Source organism: Dendrobates tinctorius, unplaced genomic scaffold (assembly GCF_039654945.1).
Source record: "Dendrobates tinctorius isolate UK_male_01 unplaced genomic scaffold, ASM3965494v1 ptg000054l, whole genome shotgun sequence".
Classification (NCBI taxonomy): Eukaryota; Metazoa; Chordata; class Amphibia; order Anura; family Dendrobatidae; genus Dendrobates; species Dendrobates tinctorius.
Window position 1 is genome coordinate 2,965,380 of NW_027361722.1, and position 25,102 is coordinate 2,990,481.

At 46.4% G+C, this 25,102-nt stretch overlaps 1 protein-coding gene across 1 annotated transcript in view; it reads left to right on the forward strand.

Annotated features, from left to right (window-relative positions):
- KPNA1 (karyopherin subunit alpha 1) overlaps positions 1–25,102 on the forward strand; it is a 71,328-nt gene that overhangs the window by 26,742 nt on the left and 19,484 nt on the right. The window contains exon 2 of the mRNA XM_073577014.1: positions 24,653–24,786. Within this exon, the coding sequence (XP_073433115.1) occupies positions 24,658–24,786 (129 nt within the window). The 5' untranslated portion in view covers positions 24,653–24,657. The remainder of the gene's footprint in view (positions 1–24,652; positions 24,787–25,102) is intronic.

A 25,102-nucleotide genomic window follows, 5' to 3' on the forward strand; every position in this document is an offset into this window, starting at 1 on the left:
TCTTGTACATAGGGGGCAGTATTATAGTAGTTATATTCTTGTACATAGGGGCAGTATTATAGTAGTTATCTTCTTGTACATAGGGGCAGTATTATAGTAGTTATATTCTTGTACATAGGGGCAGTATTATAGTAGTTATATTCTTGTACATAGGGGCAGTATTATAGTAGTTATATTCTTGTACATAGGGGCAGTATTATAGTAGTTATATTCTTGTACATAGGGGCAGTATTATAGTAGTGATATTCTTGTACATAGGAGCAGTATTATAGTAGTTATATTCTTGTACATAGGGGCAGTATTATAGTAGTTATATTCTTGTACATAGGGGCATTGTTATAGTAGTTATATTCTTGTACATAGGGGCAGTATTATAGTAGTTATATTCTTGTACATAGGAGCAGTATTATAGTAGTTATATTCTTGTACATAGGGGCAGTATTATAGTAGTTATATTCTTGTACATAGGATCAGTATTATAGTAGTTATATTCTTGTACATAGGGGCAGTATTATAGTAGTTATATTCTTGTACATAGGAGCAGTATTATAGTAGTTATATTCTTGTACATAGGGGCAGTATTATAGTAGTTATATTCTTGTACATAGGATCAGTATTATAGTAGTTATATTCTTGTACATAGGGGGCAGTATTATAGTGGTTATATTCTTGTACATAGGAGCAGTATTATAGTAGTTATATTCTTGTACATAGGAGCAGTATTATAGTAGTTATATTCTTGTACATAGGAGCAGTATTATAGTAGTTATATTCTTGTACATAGGGGGCAGTATTATAGTAGTTATATTCTTGTACATAGAGGCAGTATTATAGTAGTTATATTCTTGTACATAGGGGGCAGTATTATAGTAGTTATATTCTTATACATAGGAGCAGTATTATAGTAGTTATATTCTTGTACATAGGGGCAGTATTATAGTAGTTATATTCTTGTACATAGGAGCAGTATTATAGTAGTTATATTCTTGTACATAGGGGCAGTATTATAGTAGTTATATTCTTGTACATAGGGGGCAGTATTATAGTAGTTATATTCTTGTACATAGGGGCAGTATTATAGTAGTTATATTCTTGTACATAGGGGCAGTATTATAGTAGTTATATTCTTGTACATAGGGGCAGTATTATAGTAGTTATATTCTTGTACATAGGGGCAGTATTATAGTAGTTATATTCTTGTACATAGGGGGCAGTATTATAGTAGTTATATTCTTGTACATAGGAGCAGTATTATAGTAGTTATATTCTTGTACATAGGGGGCAGTATTATAGTAGTTATATTCTAGTACTGTGACAGCGCTCTGTGTCTACACTGACATGTAAAAGTTTGTACACCCCTGGTCAAAATTCCTTTATTGTGAACAGATGAGCAAGTTGAAGAATAATTGATCTTTGTATTTTAGGCCCCACAAAAAGTATGTTTTTTTTTTTTTTTTTAACCCTTTGCTGACTGATGAAGTGTGTATATACATCATGACGACTTTGCCTGTTCAGGAGCGGTGCGCTGGCGATCGCCTCTGGCTTTTCAGCTGATATAACACCTTACACTCGCAGCTGAGAGCAGTTCCCTCACTGTTCCCAACCATTTAACCCCCCTAAATGCTGCAATCGATATTGATCGCAGCATTTAGAAGGCAGGCAGAGCGAGGGGCCGATCATTGCATGACGACATCTGGGTCACCCAGAGCTAGCACACTTGTTGCACCATGCTCAGAGCAGGTTGTGCCAGTGCAAAACTGACAGGTTATAAAGCAATGAAAAGTGGAAATTCCCATAGCGGAACTACGGTAAATGAAAAAAAAAAAAAATTGTCGAAATATGTTAAACAAAATCACTAAATAAAAAAAAATCAAATATTGTAGATATAAATTAATATTTTTATGACAAATAAACAATAAAAATACACATGTAGTATCGCCAAATGATGCAGAATGACCCGACCTACAAAACTGTCCCACTAGTTAACCCCTTCAGCGAACGCCTGAACGCCTGTCACGATATGTGACTGGCCCTGCGTGACGTGACCCAATGATCGGTCGGTCACCAAACAACTGGACAAACAAGGGGACACAATTACAACGGTGGGCCCTGCTATAGGGAACGGGGAAAGGGACACCTCTTGCACACTGCTGCGGCTGAGTCATGGACTAACCTTACATCCCTATACAGGTTCTTTCAACCTGTCGCCGAGCAGGTTACCTTGTCCCTCACTTACCCTGCACCTATCCCTCACTAGGGAATTGGTAAGTGCGGTCACTGGTCCTCACCGCTGCTCTAATACAACACAAAGGGAAGATACAACAGACAGAGTTAAACAAAACAACACTTAGCTTTCTCTGCTGCAATCCACTGAGCAGCAGAGTAAGGCACCAGATCAGCATTCAGCAGAAGCTCCACTGCTCTCAGCCAGCTTCTGTCTTGACCACGGGTGGTATCCAAAAGGAAGTGTATCACCAACACTAGCTGATGCCTCAGGTGACCTTATATAGGAAGGTGGGAGTGGTGACCACCAGCAGACTAACTAAACATGTAGTAACACCAGCGGCCACCGGGGGGGGAAAAAACTGACATTAACCCCCGAGGGCCAGGAAGGAAAAAAGTTTAAATGTGAGCACCCCAAAGTGACACAGATCCAAAAATGGATCGTGACAACGCCTTAGTAAAAAAAAATCAATAAAAGACAAGTCACTAAATGATTTCTGTATCATCATACCGCCAAAGTGTAATAAAACATGATCAAAAAGACGAATGTAAATAAAAATGGCACCTCTGAAAACGTCATCTGGTCCCGCAAATAACAAGCCGCCATACAGTGCCATCAGCGGAAAAATAATGTTCTAGCTCGCAGAATAAAGTGATGCAAAAATAATTATTTTTCTATAAAAGTCGTTATTGTACAAAAGCGCCAAAACATAAAAAGATATAAATGAGGTATGACACAAGAATAAAACTGTACTGACCTGAAGAATAAAGCGGTCTTACCAATTTTACCACAAGCGGAACGGTATGAAACAAACAATTCCTGAGTTGCTGGTTTTTGTTCATTCTGCCTTTGAAGAAGCCGAAGAGATTGTGATGAAAAAGTGTCACGTGCCCGAAAATGGTACCAATAAAAATGTCAGCTCGTCCCGCAAGAAATAAGACCTCACATGACTGTGGGCCGAAATATGGAAAAATTAGAGCGCTCAAAATGATTATAAATATATAATTAAAGCTCTGAAAATAAAAAGCGTCTTTAACCCCTTAGCGACAAAGCCAGTTTGCAGCTTAATGACCGGGCCAATTTTTACAATTCTGGCCACTGTCCCTTTATGAGGTTATAACTCTGGAACGCTTTAATGGATCCCGCTGATTCTGAGATTGTTTTTTCGTGACATATTGTACTTCATGTTAGTGGTAAAATTTCTTCGATAAGTCTTGTGTTTATTTATGAAAAAAAAACGGAAATATGGCGAAAATTTTGAAAATTTAGCAATTTTAAAACTTTAAATTTTATGCCCTTAAATCAGAGAGATGTGTCACAAAAATTTCTTAATAAATAACATTTCCCACATGTCTGCTTTACATCAGCACAATTTTGGAAGCAAAAATTTTTTTTTTGTTAGGAAGTTATAAGGGTTAAAAGTTGACCAGCGATTTCTCATTTTTACAACAAAATTTACAAAACCATTTTTTTTAGGGACCACATCATATTCAAAGTCATTTTGAGGAGTGTACATGACAGAAAATACCCAAAAGTGACACCATTCTAAAAATTAGACCCCTCAATGTGCTCAAAACCACATTCAAGAAGTTTATTAACCCTTTACGTGCTTCACAGGAACTAAAGCAATGTGGAAGGAAAAAATTAACATTTAACTTTTTTTTGCAAAAAATTTACTTCAGAACCAATTTTTTTTATTTTCACAAGGGTAACAGGAGAAAATCAACCACAAAATTTGTTGTACAATTTCTCCTGAATATGCCGATACCCCATATGTGGGGGTAAACCACTTTTTCAGCACACGGCAGAGCTCGCAAGGGATGGAGCGCCGTTTGACTTTTTCAACGCAGAATTGGCTGGAATTGAGATCGGATGCCATGTTGCGTTCAGAGAGCCCTTAATGTGCCTAAACAGTGGAAACCTCCAACAAGTGACCCCATTTTGGAAACTAGACCCATTAAGGAACTTATCTAGATGTGTGGTGAGCACTTTCATCCTTTAAGTGCTTCACAGAAGTTTATAACGTAGAGCCGTGAAAATAAGAAATCCATTTTTTTCCACAAAAATGATCTTTTCACCCCCAAATTTTTATTTCTACAAGGGTAACAGGAGAATTTATACCCCCACAGTTGTTGTGCGATTTGTCCTGAGTACGCTGATACCCCATATGTGGGGGGGAACCACTGTTTGGGCGCATGGGAGAGCTCAGAAGGGAAGGAGTGCCTTTTTGGAATGCAGACTTTGATGGAATGGTCTGCGGGCGTCATGTTGCGTTTGCAGAGCCCCTGATGGGCCTAAACAGTGGAAACCCCCCACAAGTGACCCCATTTTGGAAATTAGACCCCCTAAGGAACTTATCTAGATGTGTGGTGAGCACTTTGAACCCCCAAGCGCTTCACGGAGTTTATAAACGCAGAGCCGTGAAAATAAAAAGTCTTTTTTATTTACACAAAAGTGATTTTTTTAGACCCAATTTGTGGACCCCCAAAGTTGGTAAATAGTGGAAACCCCTCAATTCTTGCTCCAACCCTAACTCCAACACACCCCTAACCCTAATCCCAACCCTAACCTTAATCCCAACCCTAATCCTAATTCTAACCTTAATCCTAGTTCGCCCTAACCCGAGCCCTAACCCTAGCCCAACCCTAACCCTAGCCCAACCCTAACCTTAGCCCAACCCTAACCCTAGCCCAACCCTAACCCTAATAGAAAACTGAAAAAAAAAATATTTTCTTTATTTCATTATGTTGGCCTAACTAAGGGGGGTGATAAACGGGGGGGGTTATGTACTATTTTTTTTTTATTTTGATCACTATGATCGTTTATCATAGTGATCAATATAATGAATGGAATCTGCCAGCCGGAGTCGGCAGATTCCCGGCGGGTGCACTGCGCATGCGCCCGCCATTTTCAAGATGGCGGCGCCCATCGGAGGACGCCGGAGGGACCACCGGGAGGAGACGGAGGACCACGGAGAGGTACCGGGGGGTGATCGGGGACCCTATTTCTCTCTCCTCTGATGTGCGATCACATCAGAGGAAAGAGAAATAGAAATTAAATGTACAATCGCGGCTTTTTTTTTTTTTTTGTTGCTGTCGCCGTTATAGGGTTAATAACGGCGATCGCAAAAGCAGCCGAGACCCCGGAGAAAATCCGACACTGGGGGGCGCTATTCACTTTCTCCACAGCGCCGTGAATTAACGGCGCTGTGGTTTAAGTACCCTTAATTACCACCGTTAAAAGGCGTATCGGCGGTCGTTAAGGGGTTAAATGTGTAAATTCTATCAAAGTAATTGACAAATGCGATGCTCACCGTTTTTTTTTTTTTTAAATCAGTCCTTTATTCCTTGGACCCGTGGAGCGTTCTGCTGAGCACTAAATGTCTTTCTCTTTCCCGCATCCCCTGTCCGCCGCTTGTATGTCCCGTACCAAGGAATAAAGGACTGATTTTTAAAAGAACTGAGTTCCGCATTTATCCATTCCTTTGATTGAGTGGCTACTACAACTGAGCACCACCACAACCTCCTCTATCCATAACAGTTCGCTAGTGGGTGATATTTTTCTGTATTACAATTGGTATTGTGCTATAGACACTTGATGATACTGTCTCTTGGTGTGTGACAGCAGCCAAACGTATAAATCTGACATCGCTGTAATCGCACCGACCCGAAGAATAAAGTCGCCTAATCACTTATACCGCATAAGGAACGGCGTAAAAAAATAAATTAAACCAATTCTTCACCTGCTGTTGATTTGTTCAGTCTTCCTCCCAAAGATCACTGTAAGGCTGCATACATTTATCCTGCGCTCTACGCTGAGCGCTTACACCGGGGTTTCTGCGTAAATCTCTGAATTACGTGATTCATACAGAACCTCTGGCGGAACATTCTCTATAATGAGACAGATGGAGGCACTGTGGACGCCATTGGACCTGTGATCCGGCGGTGTCTGTCTTTTAAGGATTGCATTAAAGCATCGTTGGCCAAAGTTTTGTGCACTTTTGAAAAGGACAGCACTGAACAGAGGCCAGACAGAGTCCAAAGTAAGGCCATGTGCACACATTGAGTATTTGGTGAGCTTTTTACCCCAGTATTTGTAGCCATAACCAGGAGTGGAACAGTCAGAGGAAAAGCATAATAGAACCATTTATCACCCACTCCTGGTTTTGGCTTAAAAATACTCACCAAATACTGAATGTGTGCATGTGGCCTTACTCTGCTACCTCATAATAGTGAGTGGATCCCTTAGGGGTTCCATCTGAATCATGTCACTAGAGTTCTAGTCTTTTTCCTCTCTGAAGAGACAATATGCATATTTCCCAGAGGAGCATTGCAGCTTTAAGTCTCCTCATCTCGGCATGCTTAGCATGTCAATCTCCGCAAAGAGAAACGATGATACTTAGAGATTTAAATGAAAACCCCAAAGTAAGTGCTCAGCGTAGAGCGCTGGATAAATGTGATTCTCAATGTTATGTAAAATGTTCCCATTGTGTTGTGTCAATATGATCACTGCACCCCTAGATGAATTCATTGAGATCTGTGGTTTGTAAAGTGGGGTCACGTATGGGAGGTTCTGCTGTTCTGGCTCTTTAGGGCTCTCCCAGTGTGTCATGGCACCCTCAAGCAAATGCCCTCAAAATCTGAAATCCAGTATGGTGCTTCTTGCCTTCTGAACTTTGCACTGTGCCTCAAAAGTAATTTTTTACCACATATGGGGTTATTGGTGTAATCCGGAGAAATTGCACAACAAATCTTAGGGTCCATTTTCTCCTGCTACCCTTGTGAAAATGAAAAACATTGGGGCTAAAACAACATTTTTTTGTGGCAAAATATTTTTTCCTCATATCAGATTAACGTTGTAAAATTCTGTGAATCACCTGTGGCTTCACGGTGCTCATCACACATCTAGATAAATTCCTTGAGGGGTCTAGATTCCAAAATGGGGTCACTTTTTGGGGGATTTCCACTGCTAAAGAACATCAGGGGCTCTTCAGTTGCAACATGTCACCCACAGACCATTCCATAAAAGTCTGCATTGCAAAACGTTGCTCCTTCCTTTCTGAGACCAAACAGTAGTTTTCCCCCAAATATGACATATCTGCGTATTCTGGAAAAATTGCACAACAAATTGTATGGTGCAATTTTTCCAGTTACCCTTGTGAAAATGTCAAATTTGGGGCCAAAAATATTTTTGTGGGAAATTATTTTTATTTTCACGTTATAAACTTCTATCAACACCTAGGGGTTCAAGGTGCTCACCACACATCTAGATATGTTCCTCAAGGGGTCTGTGTTTCCAAATTGGAGAGTACATCAGGGGCTCACCAAACGCGACATGGCGTCCGTTAATGATTCCGACCAATTTTGACCTCCAAAAGTCATATGGCTTTCCTTCCCTTCTGAGCCCTGCCTTGGACCCAAATAGTAATTTTCCCCCATTTATGTGGTATTGGCTTTTAAGCCCTGTCATGCACCCAGACAGTAATTTCCCCTACATATCAGCGTGCTCAGGAGAAATTGCAGAACAAACTTTGGGGGCCATTTTTCTCCTGTTATTATTATGCATTTATATAGCGCCATTTATTCCATGGCGCTATACATGTGAAAAGGGGAAATATAGACAAGTATAGTAAACATGTGTAAGACAAGGGACACACAAGTACATAAGGAGAGGGGGCCCTGCCCGCGAGGGCTCACAGTCTACGGGGATGGGTGAGGATACAGTAGGTGAGGGTAGGGCAGGTCTTGCTGTGGTTCAGTAGACCGAGGATCATTGCAGGCTGTAGGCTTGTCAGAATAGGTGGGTCTTCAGGTTCTTCTTGAAGGTTTCCGTTGATGGTGAGAGTCTGATGTGTTGCGGCAGGGAGTTCCAGAGTATGGGGGAAGCACGGGAGAAGTCTTGTATGCGGTTGTGGGAAGAAGAGATAAGGGGGAGTAGAGAAGGAGATCTTGAGATGATCGAAGGTTGCGTGCGTGTAGGTACCTAGAGACCATGTCACAGATGTATGGAGGAGACAGGTTGTGGATGGCTTTGTATGTCATGGTTAGGGTTTTTGAATTGTAGCCTCTGGGCAATAGGAAGCCAATGAAGGGCCTGGCATAGGGGGGAGGCTGGGGAATAGCGGGGAGACAGGTGGATTAGTCGGGCAGCAGAGTGTAGGATGGACTGAAGCGGAGCCAGAGTGCTAGAGGGGAGGCCAGAGAGTAGGAGGTTGCAGTAGTCGAGGCGGGAGATACCACCACCATGGTTACTTACCGGTAGCCGGTTTTTCCGGAACCCATGACAGCACACCTGAGAGAGGGATCCGCCCCGCCAGGACAGGAACCTACTGAGACATAAGGGGCGGCACCTCTCCCCCGCTTCAGTTGGGTTACAGAGCATTGAGAGGACTTCACGGTTAGTTACATGTTTAATCCAACACCACATCACTCAAAAGCACCCTACTAATTGTGCGCACCCATACGGTGAAAAAGGGGGGGAATATATGGGTGCTGTCATGGGTTCCGGAAAAACCGGTTACCGGTAAGTAACCATGGTGGTTTTCCCTTCACCCATGACAGCACACCTGAGAGATTTTGGGAGACTTCGAAACACCTTAGGGAGGGACCACCGCTTGCAGCACCCGTCTACCAAAGGTTAAGTCAGCAGAGGAGGATAGATTTAATCTATAGTGCTTAAAGAAGGTTGAAGGCGAGGCCCAGGCAGCGGCCTTACAAATCTGTTCAATCGATACCTCTGCCTTTTCAGCCCAGGAGGTCGCCACGGCTCTGGTGGTATGAGCCTTGATGCCGTCAGGAATCGGGATACCAGTAGCTGAGTAGGCTACACTAATGGCCTCCCTAATCCATCTAGCAATAGTCCCTTTCGAAACCCCATAGCCTTTCCTGGCACCCTGAAAAGCTACGAATAGGGACTGGGACCTCCTCCACTGGCTAGTGACAGATATGTATTCTAATAGAGCTCTCTTAACATCCAAACTATGGAATTTTTCCTCCCCCAAATTTTTTGGATTCTCACAGAAGGATGGGAGGACAATCTCCTGACCCCGATGGAAATCTGATGCTACCTTAGGCAGATAAGTGGGGTCTGTTCTTAACACCACCCTGTCCTGAAAAACTTGTGTATAAGGTGGATTTACCGAGAGAGCCTGTAAGGCTGGTTTCACACTTGCGTTTTTTTTGCTCTGTTTTTTAGCGCAAAAAAACATGCGTTTTTTCCCCCTATATTTTACATGGGTGTGCATACACATGCGTTTGTACACGTTTGTATGCGCATGCTTTTTTTGTAGTTTTTGCTCGGGCGCACAAAATGCATCCTGTTGCATTTTTTGTGCGTCCGATTTGCCCCCAAAAAACGCATGCGCACGCAATGCGTTTTTTTTTACAGCAAAACACCCATTATTGTCTATGGGTGCGCATGTGCGCAAAAAAAGCATGCGTTTTTTTTTTTGTTTTTTTTTTTTAAAAAGCACCAAAACACGCAAGAAACGCACACAAACGCATGATGCGTTTTTTTCATGCGTTTGTGTGCGCAAAAAACGCACAGCAAAAAAACGCAAGTGTGAAAGTAGCCTAAGTCGCTTATTCTGCGGGCCGACGTAAGGGCCACTAAAATAATCGTCTTTAGGGTCATAAACTTTAGAGGTAGCTGGTGTAACGGCTCATACGGTTCCTTTGTAAGGGCCTCTAGCACTAGGTTTAAATCCCAGGGGGCTATTCTGGGTATTGGGATAGGCCTAGCTATATGGCAGGATTTAATTATCTATTTGATGCCAAGTTGCAGTTGTAGAGCGCCCCCAGTGCAGACACCTGAACTTTAAGCGTGTTCACCGCTAACCCCAGCTGCAACCCTGATTGTAAAAACTCCAAGATGGCACTAATCGGCTTACCTAGGAACTGTAGGAACTTATTCCATGTTCTGCCGCAGATGTTAGTCATCACCGGTTATCTACTCTTTAGCAGGGTGGCCACCAACCCAGGGGAGAACCCTCTATCCATTAAAAGCGACCTTTCAAATTCCACGCCGTCAGATGGAATCCTTTGACCTGAGCGTGGAATATTGGGCCTTGAGCTAGTAGGTCCGGGATTTCTGGCAGAATCCATGGATCGGAGAGGGACATTATTTGTAGTAGAGAAAAGCAGGGCCTTTTCGGCCAAAATGGGGCTATTAGAATAACCCTGGCTTGATAGTTTCTGATCTTCTTGACAGCTGTTGGGATCAGAGCAGCTGGAGGGAACGCATAAGCTAGCCTGAAGTTCCACTGAATGTGCAAGGAGTCCACTGCCCATGGCTTTTCCCTCGGGTTTAGAGAGCAAAACCTTTCTGTTTGCCTGTTGCGCTTGTTGGCAAAGAGGTCTATTACTGGTTTCCCCCAAAGCTGCGTTATTTTTTGAAAAATGGACCGATTTAGCCCCCATTCTCCTTGCCTCAGGGTTTTGCGGCTCAGAAAATCTGCCTCTATGTTTTCTGCCCCTTTTATGTGTAAGGCTGTCAAGGAATGTAGGTGTTGCCCTGCTCAGAATGTCGCTCACCGCTTTCATTAGGGAGTGTGATCTTGTCCCTGCTTGGTGGTTGATGTACGGCACTGTTACCTTGTGGTCCGACATGATGCGGACATTGCGACCTTTGAGTAGCGGAATGAAGTGACTTAGGGCCTTGTTCACTGCCCACAGTTCTCTTAGGTTGGAAGATGCCCCCATTTCTTGAGGTATCCAGGAGCCCTGGCCTACGAGGCCCCTTAGGTGTGCCCCCCACCCCGAGGAGCTTGCATGTGTTAAAATCACATCTGTCGTCTGTCTGTCCCAAGGTATTCCTGAGGTCAGATTTGTACCGTCCAGCCACCAGTTGAGAGAGTCTCTGGTTTTTAAGGAAAGCTCCTGCTTTCCTTCTAAACGCCCTCTTAGCGATCTTTGTGCTGATAATATCTCCCCCTGGAGTTGTCGGGTGTGAAATTGAGCCCACCTGACCGCCGGAATACAGGACGTCCGGGTACCTAGTAGGGACATCGCCTTTCTCAATGTCATACATGGTTGATTTCGGGCCGCCAAGGCCAGATTCTGTACCTTCTCTATTTTGGTCTCTGGGAGCAGACACGCCTGCTGTTCTGAATCTAGTATAAATCCCAGGAAGGTCTGTTTTTTTAGGGGTTGTAGTTTTGATTTTTTTGAAATTGATAATCCACCCTAATTCTTGCAAGGTGTCGGTCACCCGGCTCAACTGTGCCGTGCAGTGGTCCTCTGAGCTGCCCACTATAAGGGAATCGTCCAAGTATGGTATTATGACCGTATCGTGAATCCGGAGAAAGGCTGTCACCTCCGCTATGACCTTGATGAAAACCCTCGGGGCTATGGATATGCCAAATGGAAGAACTCTGAATTGGAAATGCCTCAGTACGCCTTGGATATAAAGCGCTACCCTCAAGTATTTCTGGTAATCTGGATGGATAGGGATGTGATACTCTTGTGAAAATAAAATTTGGGTCTAAAGTAAACTTTTGTGAAAAAAAAAATGTTCATTTTTTCCTTCTATTAATTTTTGTGAAGAACCTGAAGGTTTAAAGCAAACCTGTCAGCAGGGAAATCCAGAAGATGTGCCATCTGTAAGAACAAGTTACCGAAGGCATGGACTAAACAGCTATGTGAAGCCTGCACCCTTAAAGTCATCAAGGACGAGCAGTCTTCCACGATTAGACAGGAGGTCCAGGCTTCCATCTCGGGCCTCTTACCAGTCCAATCACCTCAACAGGGTCTCCGTCCCAAGAGACCAAGATGGGAAATAGAACAGTCCTCAGATGACAAGGCCCAGTCCATAAGCTCGAACCTTGAGGAAGAAGGGGAGATTACCTCGGAACCTCCTGAGGTGGGCAAGAGGTACCTCTTTTCTTTGGATGACACTGATGAGCTACTCCAGGCTGTTAGGAACACGATGCAGATAGAGGAATCCCAAAAACCTCAGTCAGTACAAGACTAAATGTTTGGGGGCCTGAGATCACAGATACATCGGGTTTTCCCAGTTAACGACCACATTCGGGCAATGTTTATGGAAGAGTGGGAGGAAGCCGAGAAGTGTTTGGTCGTCCCTCGAGATTTCAGGCTCCGTCTACTTTTTGACCCAGACAATAAGACCTGGGACGAGATCCCAAAAATTGATGTTCCAGTGGCTAGAGTGTCAAAAAAGACTTCAATCCCCTTTGACGATTCATGTAGCCTCAGAGAACCTATGGACAGGAAAGCGGACGGGCTCCTTAAGAGGGCTTTGGAGGCATCAGCGGCAATCATGAAAACTAATATTGCCGCCACATCAGTTGCCAGATCCATGCACTTATGGATCGACCAAGTGGAGGATCAGTTAAGAGGGAAAACTTCCCAAAATACCATGTTAGACGGTCTCCCCCTGTTACAACTCGCCAGCGGGTTCTTGGCAGATTCCTCGGCGTAATCTGTGTGGTCTGCTGCCCGGAACAACTGTTTATTCAACGAGTCTCGCAGAGCCATATAGATGAAGACCTGGTCGGGCGATTACCAGTCCAAGAATAAACTGTGTGCCGTACCATTTTCAGGTTTAAAGGTGTTCTAGATAATATACTAGAAAATGTCACCGACAAGTAGAAAGGGTTACCTGGGGAGAAAACTAGGAGATCTATCCCTTTCAGAGGACCAGCCCCTCCCAGAGGCAGGAATATCCGGTAAAAGAGAAAGCTAGTCGGTAGGACAACACTAAAGGGAGTAAAAGCAGAGCCCCACCCTCGCGCTTTGGGTCCGGTTCAAGGAACAGGAGGCAATGACGCCATATCTTTAGGGGATCGCCTTGGGGAATTCTCAGATTCATGGAGACCCGTCTCCCAAATTCAGTGGGTCATAAATACCATTTCTCAGGGCTACACCTTAAATTTGTCAGACCCCCCCCCATTGGGAAAAAGCCGAAAAATTATAAACTTGAAGCCCTTGAATCAGTGGATAACATACAAGAGGTTCAGAATGGAGTCTCTAAAGACCACCATTCCCCTCATAGACAAGAACGCGGTGATGTGCACAATAGACCTAAAGAGCGCATACTACCACGTTCCGATTCACCCTCGCTCCCAAAAATACCTACGGTTCGCGCTAAAGATGAGAGACAAGTGCTACCACTTCCAGTTTTGCGCTCTTCCTTTCGGTCTTGCTTCAGCGCCTCGGGTATTTACAATGCTGGTTGCCGAGATCGTGGCCTACCTATGGCAGAGGGACGTGGTCATTGTCCCGTAATTGGACAATTTTCTACTGATATCCGTCAGATTCAGATGCAGAACTAGAAGAGCAGCTCGGTCTAGTGATCTCTACTTTAGAAGGCTTAGGTTGGATCCTAAAACGAGAAAATTCAGACCTATTACCTGGAACCAGGAAGAAGTTTCTATAGGTTATTCTTGATTCCAGACAAAGAGCCTCGCTTTTACCAGAGGAGAAGCAAGAGGCGGTGAAGAACAAAATCCGGCTACTCCTTCAAAATCGGGTTTCCATAAGGACGGCAAAGAGAGCATTGGGAACGCTAACAGCCTGCATATCGTGCGTTCGTTGAGGTCAGTTCCACACAAAGGGACTACAGAGAGAGATCCTTTCAACCTGGGTCAGAAGACAGATGTCCTTGGACAAAGAGATCCCTCTATTCCCGGTATTAAAATCATAGCTATAATGGTGGACCGTTTCCCGGAACATCACACAGGGAGTTCCTTGGATATTGCCGTCTTGCGTAACGATCATCACGGATGCAAGCAGGGAAGGATGGGGAGCCCATCTAGAAGGAAAATGTTTCCAGAGAATTTGGTGTCCAGACACCAAGATCCAGTCCTCAAACTTCAGAGAGCTATGGGTTTGGTAGACCCTGAAGCCGAATCAGACCTGCTTGCAAGGTCAACATATAAAAACTATGTCGGACAACATGACGTCAGTGTGATTTCTTCGTCACCAAGGAGGCTCAAGACACCGGGCCCTTCAAGATCTGTCCGCAAAGATATTTGCCTGGGCAGAAAAAAAGAGTCTGGTCAATATCAGCAGTTCATCTACAAGGATCCAGGAACACAATTGCCGATTACTTGAGCAGACAGAAAATACAGTCCAACGAGTGGGAACTAATTGGACTTTTCGCAACCAGAAGGAACGCCAAAGTCTGAATGTTCTACTCCATCATTCCGGCAGACAACCCAGAAGGGATCAATGCCATAAATCAGGTATGGGAAAAAGAGCTCCTGTATGTCTTTACCCCCACTGCCATAATCCCAAGAGTCCTCAGGAAGATCCAGGAGGAAGGCGCTTTGGTGATGCTGGTTGTTCCGTTTTGGCCAAGGCGAAGCTGGTTTCCCTTGCTGAGGAAGATGTCCTGGGAGATCCGCTCCTGCTACCAGAGAGGGAAGACCTGCTTTCTCAGGGACCAGTTCTTTATCCAGATCCGAAGAATCTTCAGTTATCAGCGTGGATCCTGAAAGGAAGATCTTAAGAGCTAAGGGTCTCTCCGACCAGGTGATCTCCACGATCCAGGCCAGCCATAACCCGTCACTTGCGCAATTTACAATAAGATCTGGAAGAGGTTTTTTCTGGAATGTGGTAGCTCTTTCATAGACTCTTCCCTGCCTGACATCCCAAAGATCCTGGATTTTCTCCAGGCAGGATTTAATAAAGGGTTAAAGCCAAGCATGCCGAAGGTGCTCACGCTCAGGACAGTCTTTTTAGTTGCCATCACTTCAGGCTCTTTCAGTGCAGAACCCTTATATTCAGATATTTGACAACCGTACAGTTCCAACACTCAACCCCGTTTTTCTGCCAAAAGTGGTTTCTTCTTGGAACTTAAATCCGGAGGAGATAATACTTCCCTCCTTCTGCCAGGCCCCAAAAAACCTTCAAGAGATATTCTTCCTCTCTTTGGATGTTAGGCAGGCAGTCATTCACAATCTGAGACCTTCTCGTGAGTGGAGACAGGACATTTATCTGTTTTGTCCAGTATGCAGGAAAAAAATAAAGGGAAAAAGGCATCAAAATCTTCTTTAGCTAGATGTATAAAGACCACCACCTCCCTAGCATACGAGGCCAAGAAATTGCCCATTCCCGAGGGCCTCAGGGCCCATTCCACCAGAGCGGTAGCAACATCATGAGCCGAAAGGGCAGGGGTCTCTGTAGATCAGATTTGTAGAGCAGCTACATGGTCTAGCTTAAACTCATTTTATAGATATTATAAGCTAGATACGTTGGCGGGTGGCCAGATGACCTTCGGCCGGAAGGTTCTGTATGCAGTAGTCCCACACTAGTGATGTAGTACTTTGGCATTCTCCTTGGTGATGTCAGGAGGGACGTCCTGGAAAACAGGGATTAGACCTACCGGTAATAGTGTTTCCAGGAGTCCGTCCTGACAGCGCTGGTAATTTCCTCCCATACATTTTGTACTTGTGGTTATTGACTTGTACAGAATTTCAATAAACAAGAATTGCATCCATCTTGGTGTGGTACTTGGGAAATCACTGGCGAGTGTGGGTGAGAGAAGTCGTTTAACCTCTAATGTGTTTCCTGTCCCTATAAGGATGGAAGGAAACAGTATTACCGGTAGGTCTAATCCCCGTTTTCTGGCCTCAATGATTAAAGGTATGTGTGGAGAAAAAGGGCACAGAACTTCAGGAGAAGAACATCTCACCAACCATTAAGCATGGGGGGAGATCAATCCTGCTTTGCAGTTGTGTTGCAGCAAATGGGACGGGGAACATTTTACGGGTAAAGGGAAGAATGGATTCAGTGAAATTTCAACAAATTCTTGATGCAAACATAACACCATCTGCAAAGAAAAGCTGAAGGTGAAAAGAGGAAGAGGAAGGATGGCTGCTACACATGGAGAATGATCCTAAACACATGTCACAGTCCACAATAGACGACCTCAGAAGGCGCAAGATGAAAGTTTTACAATGGCCCTCACAGTCCTCTGATCTGAAGGTCATTGTAAATCTGTGGCGAGACCTCAAAATAGCAGAGGAGGGAAGACGGCCCAGGAATCTCATAGAACCGGAGGAATTCTCCAAGGAGGAATGAAGAAAAATCCCCCAGAGAAGAACTGAAAGACTCATGTCTGGCTACAAAAAGTGATTACAAGCTGTAATACCTGCAAAAGGGGGCGCTACTAGGTACAAACCATGCATGGTGCACAAACTTTTGCATCAACCCATTTTCCTTTTTGTAATGTTTAAAATGTAAAAGATTACAATGTGTTTTTTTTATTGTTTTTTTTTGCCTAAAATACAAAGGAAATTTGTCATCTGTTACTTTAGGGATTTCAGAGATCATTTCATCGTCAACTTGCTTAACTGTTCACAATAACAGTAATTCTGACCAGGGGTGCACAAACTTTTACATGCCACTGTAATAGATGCAGCTCTGGCAAAAATTAAGAGACCCCCCACATCCAATCCCTGCCATGGCCGCCCATTCTCTAGCCCTGAACCCCACTGAGAACCTCTGGAATGTAATCTAGAGGAAGATTGAGAGTCACAAGCCATCAGACAAAGAAGAACTGCTGACATATGTACCAGGAGCGGCATAAGGTCACCCAAAAGCAGAATGAGAGACTGGTGGAAAGCAGCCGAGACGCAGGAAAGCTGGGGTTAACAATCATGGGGATTCCACAGAATACTGATCTCTGAACTCTTCCTGAGGTAAAACATTAGTATTGTTGTTTCTAAATGACTATGATCTTGTTTCTTAGCATTATTTGAGGTCTGCATTTTTTGTTATTTTGACCATTTCTCATTTTCTGAAAATACAAAATTTAGTGCTTGGAAATTCGGAGACATGTTGTCAGAAGTTTATAGAATAAAAGAGCAATTTACATTTTACACAAAAATATAAAGAGAAAAATCAGAAACTAAACATTGTGCCGCGGGCTCTTCATTTCTGCCAGAGCTGTGTATTATTCTGTGTACGTATGTGATCATTAGTGACACATTATTATTTTACATCACTATGTTTTGTGCAGTTCCTGGTGTGTTATTATCTGCATGTGGTGGTGTGTAGCGGTGTGTTGGTTGTGGTGTGTTGCGGTGTGTTGTGTGTTGGTTGTGTGTATCGGTGTGTTGGTTGTGGTGTGTAGCGGTGTGTTGTGTGTTGGTTGTGTGTAGCGGTGTGTTGGTTGTGGTGTGTAGCAGTGTCTTGGTTGTGTGTAGCAGTGTGTTGGTTGTGTGTAGCAGTGTGTTGGTTGTGGTGTGTTGCGCTGTGTTGTGTGTTGGTTGTGGTGTGTTGGTTGCGGTGTGTTGTGTGTTGGTTGTGGTGTGTAGCAGTGTGTTGGTTGTGGTGTGTTGCGGTGTGTTGGTTGTGGTGTGTAGCAGTGTGTTGGTTGTGGTGTGTTGCGGTGTGTTGTGTGTTGGTTGTGGTGTGTAGCAGTGTGTTGGTTGTGGTGTGTTGTGTGTAGCAGTGTGTTGGTTGTGGTGTGTTGCGGTGTGTTGTGTGTTGGTTGTGGTGTGTTGTGTGTTGGTTGTGGTGTGTAACAGTGTGTTGGTTGTGGTGTGTTGCGGTGTGTTGTGTGTTGGTTGCGGTGTGTTGCGGTGTGTTGTGTGTTGGTTGTGGTGTGTAGCAGTGTGTTGGTTGTGGTGTGTTGCGGTGTGTTATGTGTTGGTTGTGGTGTGTAGCAGTGTGTTGGTTGTGGTGTGCTGCGGTGTGTTGTGTGTTGGTTGCGGTGTGTAGCAGTGTGCTGGTTATGGTGTGTTGCGGTGTGTTGTGTGTTGGTTGTGGTGTGTAGCAGTGTGTTGTGTGTTGGTTGTGGTGTGTAGCAGTGTGTTGGTTGTGGTGTGCTGCGGTGTGTTGTGTGTTGGTTGTGGTGTGTAGCAGTGTGTTGTGTGTTGGTTGTGTGTAGCGGTGTGTTGGTTGTTGTGTGTAGCGGTGTGTTGTGTGTTGGTTGTGTGTAGCGGTGTGTTGGTTGTGGTGTGTAGCAGTGTGTTGGTTGCGGTGTGTTGTGTGTTGGTTGTGGTGTGTAGCAGTGTGTTGGTTGTGTGTAGCAGTGTGTTGGTTGTGGTGTGTAGCAGTGTGTTGGTTGTGGTGTGCTGCGGTGTGTTGTGTGTTGGTTGTGGTGTGTAGCGGTGTGTTGTGTGTTGGTTGTGTGTAGCGGTGTGTTGGTTGTGTGTAGTGGTGTGTTGTGTGTTGGTTGTGTGTAGCGGTGTGTTGGTTGTGGTGTGTAGCAGTGTGTTGGTTGTGGTGTGTTGTGTGTTGGTTGTGGTGTGTTGCGGTGTGTTGTGTGTTGGTTGTGGTGTGTAGCAGTGTGTTGGTTGTGGTGTGTAGCAGTGTGTTGGTTGTGGCATGTAGCAGTGTGTTGGTTGTGTGTAGCAGTGTGTTGGTTGTGGTGTGTTGTGCTGTGTTGTGTGTTGGTTGTGGTGTGTTGGTTGCGGTGTGTTGTGTGTTGGTTGTGGTGTGTAGCAGTGTGTTGGTAGTGGTGTGTTGCGGTGTGTAGCAGTGTTTTGGTTGTGGTGTGTTGCGGTGTGTTATGTGTTGGTTGTGGTGTGTAGCAGTGTGTTGGTTGTGGTGTGTTGTGTGTAGCGGTGTGTTGGTTGTGGTGTGTTGCGGTGTGTTGTGTGTTGGTTGTGGTGTGTTGGTTGTGGTGTGTAGCAGTGTGTTGGTTGTGGTGTGTTGCGGTGTGTTGTGTGTTGGTTGTGGTGAGTAGCAGTGTGTTGGTAGTGGTGTGTTGCGGTGTGTTGGTTGTGGTGTGTAGCAGTGTTTTGGTTGTGGTGTGTTGTGGTGTGTTATGTGTTGGTTGTGGTGTGTAGCAGTGTGTTGGTTGTGGTCTGTTGTGTGTAGCGGTGTGTTGGTTGTGGTGTGTTGCGGTGTGTTGTGTGTTGGTTGTGGTGTGTTGTGTGTTGGTTGTGGTGTGTAGCAGTGTGTTGGTTGTGGTGTGTTGCGGTGTGTTGTGTGTTGGTTGTGGTGAGTAGCAGTGTGTTATGTGTTGGTTGCGGTGTGTAGCAGTGTGTTGGTTGTGGTGTGTTGCGGTGTGTTGTGTGTTGGTTGTGGTGTGTAGCAGTGTGTTGGTTGTGGTGTGTTGTGTGTAGCGGTGTGTTGGTTGTGGTGTGTTGCGGTGTGTTGTGTGTTGGTTGTGGTGTGTTGTGTGTTGGTTGTGGTGTGTAGCAGTGTGTTGGTTGTGGTGTGTTGCGGTGTGTTGTGTGTTGGTTGCGGTGTGTAGCAGTGTGTTGGTTGTGGTGTGTTGCGGTGTGTTGTGTGTTGGTTGTGGTGTGTAGCAGGGTGTTGGTTGTGGTGTGCTGCGGTGCGTTGTGTGATGGTTGTGGTGTGTAGCAGTGTGTTGGTTGTGGTGTGTTGTGTGTTGGTTGTGGTGTGTAGCAGTGTGTTGGTTGCGGTGTGTTGTGTGTTGGTTGTGGTGTGTAGCAGTGTGTTGGTTGTGGTGTGTAGCAGTGTGTTGGTTGTGGTGTGTTGTGTGTAGCAGTGTGTTGGTTGTGGTGTGTTGCGGTGTGTTGTGTGTTGGTTGTGTGTAGCAGTGTTTTGGTTGCGGTGTGTTGGTTGTGGTGTGTTGCGGTGTGTTGTGTGTTGGTTGTGGTGTGTTGTGTGTTGGTTGTGGTGTGTAGCAGTGTGTTGGTTGTGGTGTGTTGCGGTGTGTTGTGTGTTGGTTGTGGTGTGTAGCAGTGTGTTGGTTGCGGTGTGTTGTGTGATGATTGTGGTGTGTAGCAGTGTGTTGGTTGTGTGTTGGTTGTGGTGTGTTGTGTGTTGGTTGCGGTGTGTTGTGTTGGTTGTGGTGTGTAGCAGTGTGTTGGTTGTGGTGTGTTGTGTGTAGCAGTGTGTTGGTTGTGGTGTGTTGTGTGTTGGTTGTGGTGTGTAACAGTGTGTTGGTTGTAGTGTGTTGCGGTCTGTTGTGTGTTGGTTGTGGTGTGTAGCAGTGTGTTGGTTGCGGTGTGTTGTGTGTTGGTTGTGGTGTGTAGCAGTGTGTTGTGTGTTGGTTGTGGTGTGTAGCGGTGTGTTGTGTGTTGGTTGTGGTGTGTAGCAGTGTGTTGGTTGTGGTGTGTTGCGGTGTGTTGTGTGTTGGTTGTGGTGTGTAGCAGTGTGTTGGTTGTGGTGTGTTGTGTGTTGGTTGTGGTGTGTTGTGATGTGTAGCAGTGTGTTGGTTGTGGTGTGTAGCAGTGTGTTGTGTGTTGGTTGTGGTGTGTAGCAGTGTGTTGGTTGTGGTGTGTTACGGTGTGTTGTGTGTTGGTTGTGGTGTGTAGCAGTGTGCTGGTTGTGGTGTGTTGCGTGATGGTTGTGTGTAGCAGTGTGTTGGTTGTGGTGTGTAGCAGTGTGTTGGTTGTGGTGTGTTGCCGTGTGTTGTGTGTTGGTTGTGGTGTGTTGCGGTGTGTTGTGTGTTGGTTGTGGTGTGTAGCGGTGTGTAGCAGTGTGTTGGTTGTGGTGTGTAGCGGTGTGTTGGTTGTGGTGTGTAGCAGTGTGTTGGTTGTGGTGTGTTGTGTGTTGGTTGTGGTGTGTAGCGGTGTGTAGCAGTGTGTTGGTTGTGGTGTGTAGCGGTGTGTTGGTTGTGGTGTGTAGCAGTGTGTTGGTTGTGGTGTGTTGTGTGTAGCAGTGTGTTGGTTGTGGTGTGTTGCGGTGTGTTGTGTGTTGGTTGTGTGTAGCAGTGTGTTGGTTGTGGTGTGTAGCAGTGTGTTGGTTGTGGTGTGTTGTGTGTAGCAGTGTGTTGGTTGTGGTGTGTTGCGGTGTGTTGTGTGTTGGTTGTGTGTTGGTTGTGGTGTGTAGCAGTGTGTTGTTGTGTGTTGCGGTGTGTTGTGTGTTGGTTGTGGTGTGTAGCAGTGTGTTGGTTGTGGTGTGTTGCGGTGTGTTGGTTGTGGTGTGTAGCAGTGTGTTGGTTGTGGTGTGTAGCAGTGTGTTGGTTGTGGTGTGTTGCGGTGTGTTGTGTGTTGGTTGTGGTGTGTAGCAGTGTGTTGGTTGCGGTGTGTTGTGTGTTGGATGTGGTGTGTAACAGTGTGTTGGTTGTGGTGTGTTGCGGTGTGTTGGTTGTGGTGTGTAGCAGTGTGTTGGTTGTGGTGTGTTGTGTGTAGCGGTGTGTTGGTTGTGGTGTGTTGTGTGTTGGTTGTGGTGTGTTGTGTGTTGGTTGTGGCGTGTAGCACTGTGTTGGTTGCGGTGTGTTGTGTGTTGGTTGTGGTGCGTAGCAGAGTTGGTTGCGGTATGTTGGTTGTGGTGTGTTGGTTCTGGTGTGTTGCGGTGTGTTGTGTGTTGGTTGTGGTGTGTTGCGGTGTGTTGTGTGTTGGTTGTGGTGTGTAGCGGTGTGTTGGTTGTGGTGTGTTGTGGTGTGTTGTGTGTTGGTTGTGGTGTGTAGTGGTGTGTTGGTTGTGTTGCGGTGTGTTGTGTGTTGGTTGTGGTGTGTAGCGGTGTGTTGGTTGTGGTGTGTTGCGGTGTGCTGTGTGTTGGTTGTGGTGTGTAGCAGTGTGTTGGTTGTGGTGTGTTGTGTGTTGGTTGTGGTGTGTAGCGGTGTGTTGTGTGTTGGTTGTGGTGTGTAGCGGTGTGTTGGTTGTGGTGTGTAGCGGTGTGTTGTGTGTTGGTTGTGGTGTGTAGCGGTGTGTTGGTTGTGGTGTGTTGCGGTGTGTTGTGTGTTGGTTGTGGTGTGTTGCGGTGTGTTGTGTGTTGGTTGTGGTGTGTAGCAGTGTGTTGGTTGTGGTGTGTTGCGGTGTGTTGTGTGTTGGTTGTGGTGTGTTGCGGTGTGTTGTGTGTTGGTTGTGGTGTGTAGCAGTGTGTTGGTTGCGGTGTGTTGTGTGTTGGTTGTGGTGTGTAGCGGTGTGTTGGTTGTGGTGTGTAGCGGTGTGTTGTGTGTTGGTTGTGGTGTGTAGCGGTGTGTTGGTTGTGGTGTGTTGTGGTGTGTTGTGTGTTGGTTGTGGTGTGTTGGTTGTGTTGTGTTGCGGTGTGTTGTGTGTTGGTTGTGGTGTGTAGCGGTGTGTTGGTTGTGGTGTGTTGCGGTGTGCTGTGTGTTGGTTGTGGTGTGTAGCAGTGTGTTGGTTGTGGTGTGTTGTGGTGTGTTGTGTGTTGGTTGTGGTGTGTTGCGGTGTATTGTGTGTTGGTTGTGGTGTGTAGCAGTGTGTTGGTTGTGGTGTGTTGTGTGTAGCGGTGTGTTGGTTGTGGTGTGTTGTGTGTTGGTTGTGGTGTGTAGCAGTGTGTTGGTTGTGGTGTGTTGTGGTGTGTTGTGTGTTGGTTGTGGTGTGTTGCGGTGTATTGTGTGTTGGTTGTGGTGTGTAGCAGTGTGTTGGTTGTGGTGTGTTGTGTGTAGCGGTGTGTTGGTTGTGGTGTGTTGTGTGTTGGTTGTGGTGTGTTGTGTGTTGGTTGTGGTGTGTTGCGGTGTGTTGTGTGTTGGTTGTGGTGTGTAGCAGTGTGTTGGTTGAGGTGTGTTGTGTGGTGTGTTGCGGTGTGTTGTGTGTTGGTTGTGGTGTGTAGCAGTGTGTTGGTTGTGGTGTGTTGCGGTGTGTTGTGTGTTGGTTGTGGTGTGTTGTGTGTTGGTTGTGGTGTGTAGCGATGTGTTGGTTGCGGTATGTTGGTTGCGGTGTGTTGGTTGCGGTGTTGTCTGTGTGCGGTGGTCTCCCGGCTCGGTGGGATCTGTCCTCCGCTCATCGGTGAAGCTTTCTTCTCGTGCCCCCGTTATTGTGGTGTTCTGAGCTGATCTCTCATCCCGGGGGTCCGCAGTCCCTGGTGCGGGGTCTTCTCTCTCTCTCCCGTCCATTATGGTGGTGAGATCTGTGTAAATCCTGATAATCCCCCCCGGGCGGCCGCTCCATCTGTCCCTGTGCCGCGGCGCTGACCGTGCTGCCACCATTAATCTGTCACATATCAGGTAATGACCTGACGTCCGGGGTCATGGTCCTCTGGCAGCAGATGAGCGTTGGACGTTCTGTTCTCTGCGATCCTGGTATCTGTGTCCCTCCTCTTGCTTTACACTGCAGCTCTGCTCCATTTGAGCACAGATCTGCACAGTGTTTCCAGCTAGTATTCCTTTATAGCCTGTGGATTTGCCTCCTGCTTGTCTGCCCCCATGCTTTACACAGCAGTTCTGCTACATTTGGGCACAGCTCTTACCAGTGACATCCGTCTGCCGCTCCCTTGCCTCCTTGCTTTACACTACATCTCTTCTCCATCAGCTCGGCTGCATTGCCTGTTGACATCTAAGGTTGTGTGAAATCCACATCTCTCAGCGGAAGGTCCTGGCAGATGCTTGTCTGTTCTCCATGCTTTACACTTCTGCTCTCCATCATTACGGCAAAGGCTTTGGCTGTTATTTTCGCCATGCTTTACACTGCAGCTCTGGTTGCTCGTGAGCACATCATATTTATGTGAATGAGCATCGATTCTTCTCCTCCCGGCAGGTTGTGTTTGGGGAGTTTCTGGGTTGGGACCCCTCTCCAGATTGATGGTGTGACGGCGGCCGGGCTTATTCAATAGCAATCAGTGACACCAGAGCGGGGTCATACACCGCAGATGTATCGTATAGAGCGCCCTCCGGTGGTGAGATCATGATAGATCTGTACACACAATGCGGCTGCAGTTACAGCCAGAGCTGAAATCACAATCCTGCCGCCATCAGTCAGGGTTTCTGCTGCTGATGTTTCTTTACCGTCTTATCTCCCACGATGGCGGACAGCGGAGGACGCCCCTCGTCCAGCAGTGAAATGTCCAGCCTCATTATGACCGCAGCTCTGGAGGTGATTGGAGTAGAACACGTGATTCCTGGAGCGCTCCGCCGCAGCAGGTGGGGGACAGTAATGTAGATAATGGGGGATAATCACAGACGCCCCAAAAAATGTTTACAGCCTGTCCTGCAATTTCTGTATGATGGCGATGGCGATCTGGGGGGGCGGATGATCGCTGCCAGCGCCGTACACCGAGATGGAGCAGCAGCCGCCGTGTGTGAGCGGCCGCGGTATAAAGCCCCAACCACCTCCGGCCCATGGATCCTTAAGGGGCACAGTGTGGGGGATTGTGCTGAGCCCCGCCATGTCAGCAGGGTGGGGACCCCCTCACTGGAGCTGTCGGTATCCACTCCAGGGGTCCAGGTCGTGTGGATCATCCCATATACCAGAGGCTTTGTGAGACTTGTTCCCAGCTTGCTGACTGTCTCCCGCTGCCTCTCCTTCCGGGGGGGGCAGATACAATGTGAGAGCAGCGTGATCGCGGAGTTACACATGGTGACGATCACGGGTCTGTGCCGCCAGGAGCAGAGTACCGATGGCGCCATCCGGTGTGACATGACCCGCGGTACGAGCCGGTAATGAAGAGGCGCTGCAGGGTCCCTTTAAGTAGTAATGTCTCCGGCCTGGGATAGGGCGGCGCCCCCTGCTGGCGGTCAGTCCTCTGGATATTACAGCCTGATCTGTCAGGTGCCCCTCGATGATGCACTTTGCAGACGTCGCCCCCCGGAGGACGCCTTCTGCTGGTACACATACACAATGTCGGCTCTGTTCTCTTCCAGCGACGATGACGAGCTCCGGAAAAGAAAACTCGCGGCTGAAGAGCTACAAGAACAAGTCCCTGAACCCGGACGAGATGCGGCGGAGGCGAGAGGAAGAGGGGCTGCAGCTGCGGAAACAGAAGCGAGAGGAGCAGGTGGGTGTGCGGGGGTCTGGGGACAGGCAGGGGGGCCACTAATAATAAAGCACAACATCGTCACCATCTCTGCTTGTTGTCAGTGAGCAGGAATAGGTTAAAAATAAATGGTGTGGTCCGTATACTTCTCCTCGCTGAGGGTTCGTTACAGTGAAACGTGTCGGATGATGACTGCATGGTGTCGTGTCAGTGCCGGGAGCATGCGGGGGGCGCGGGCCGAGCCTCAGGTGTCAGCGTCTGCCGCTGTCACTCACCGTCCGGCAGAGCTCGGGGGAAGGGTCCGGCGTCTTAGTTATGGGGTCTATAAAATATTAAT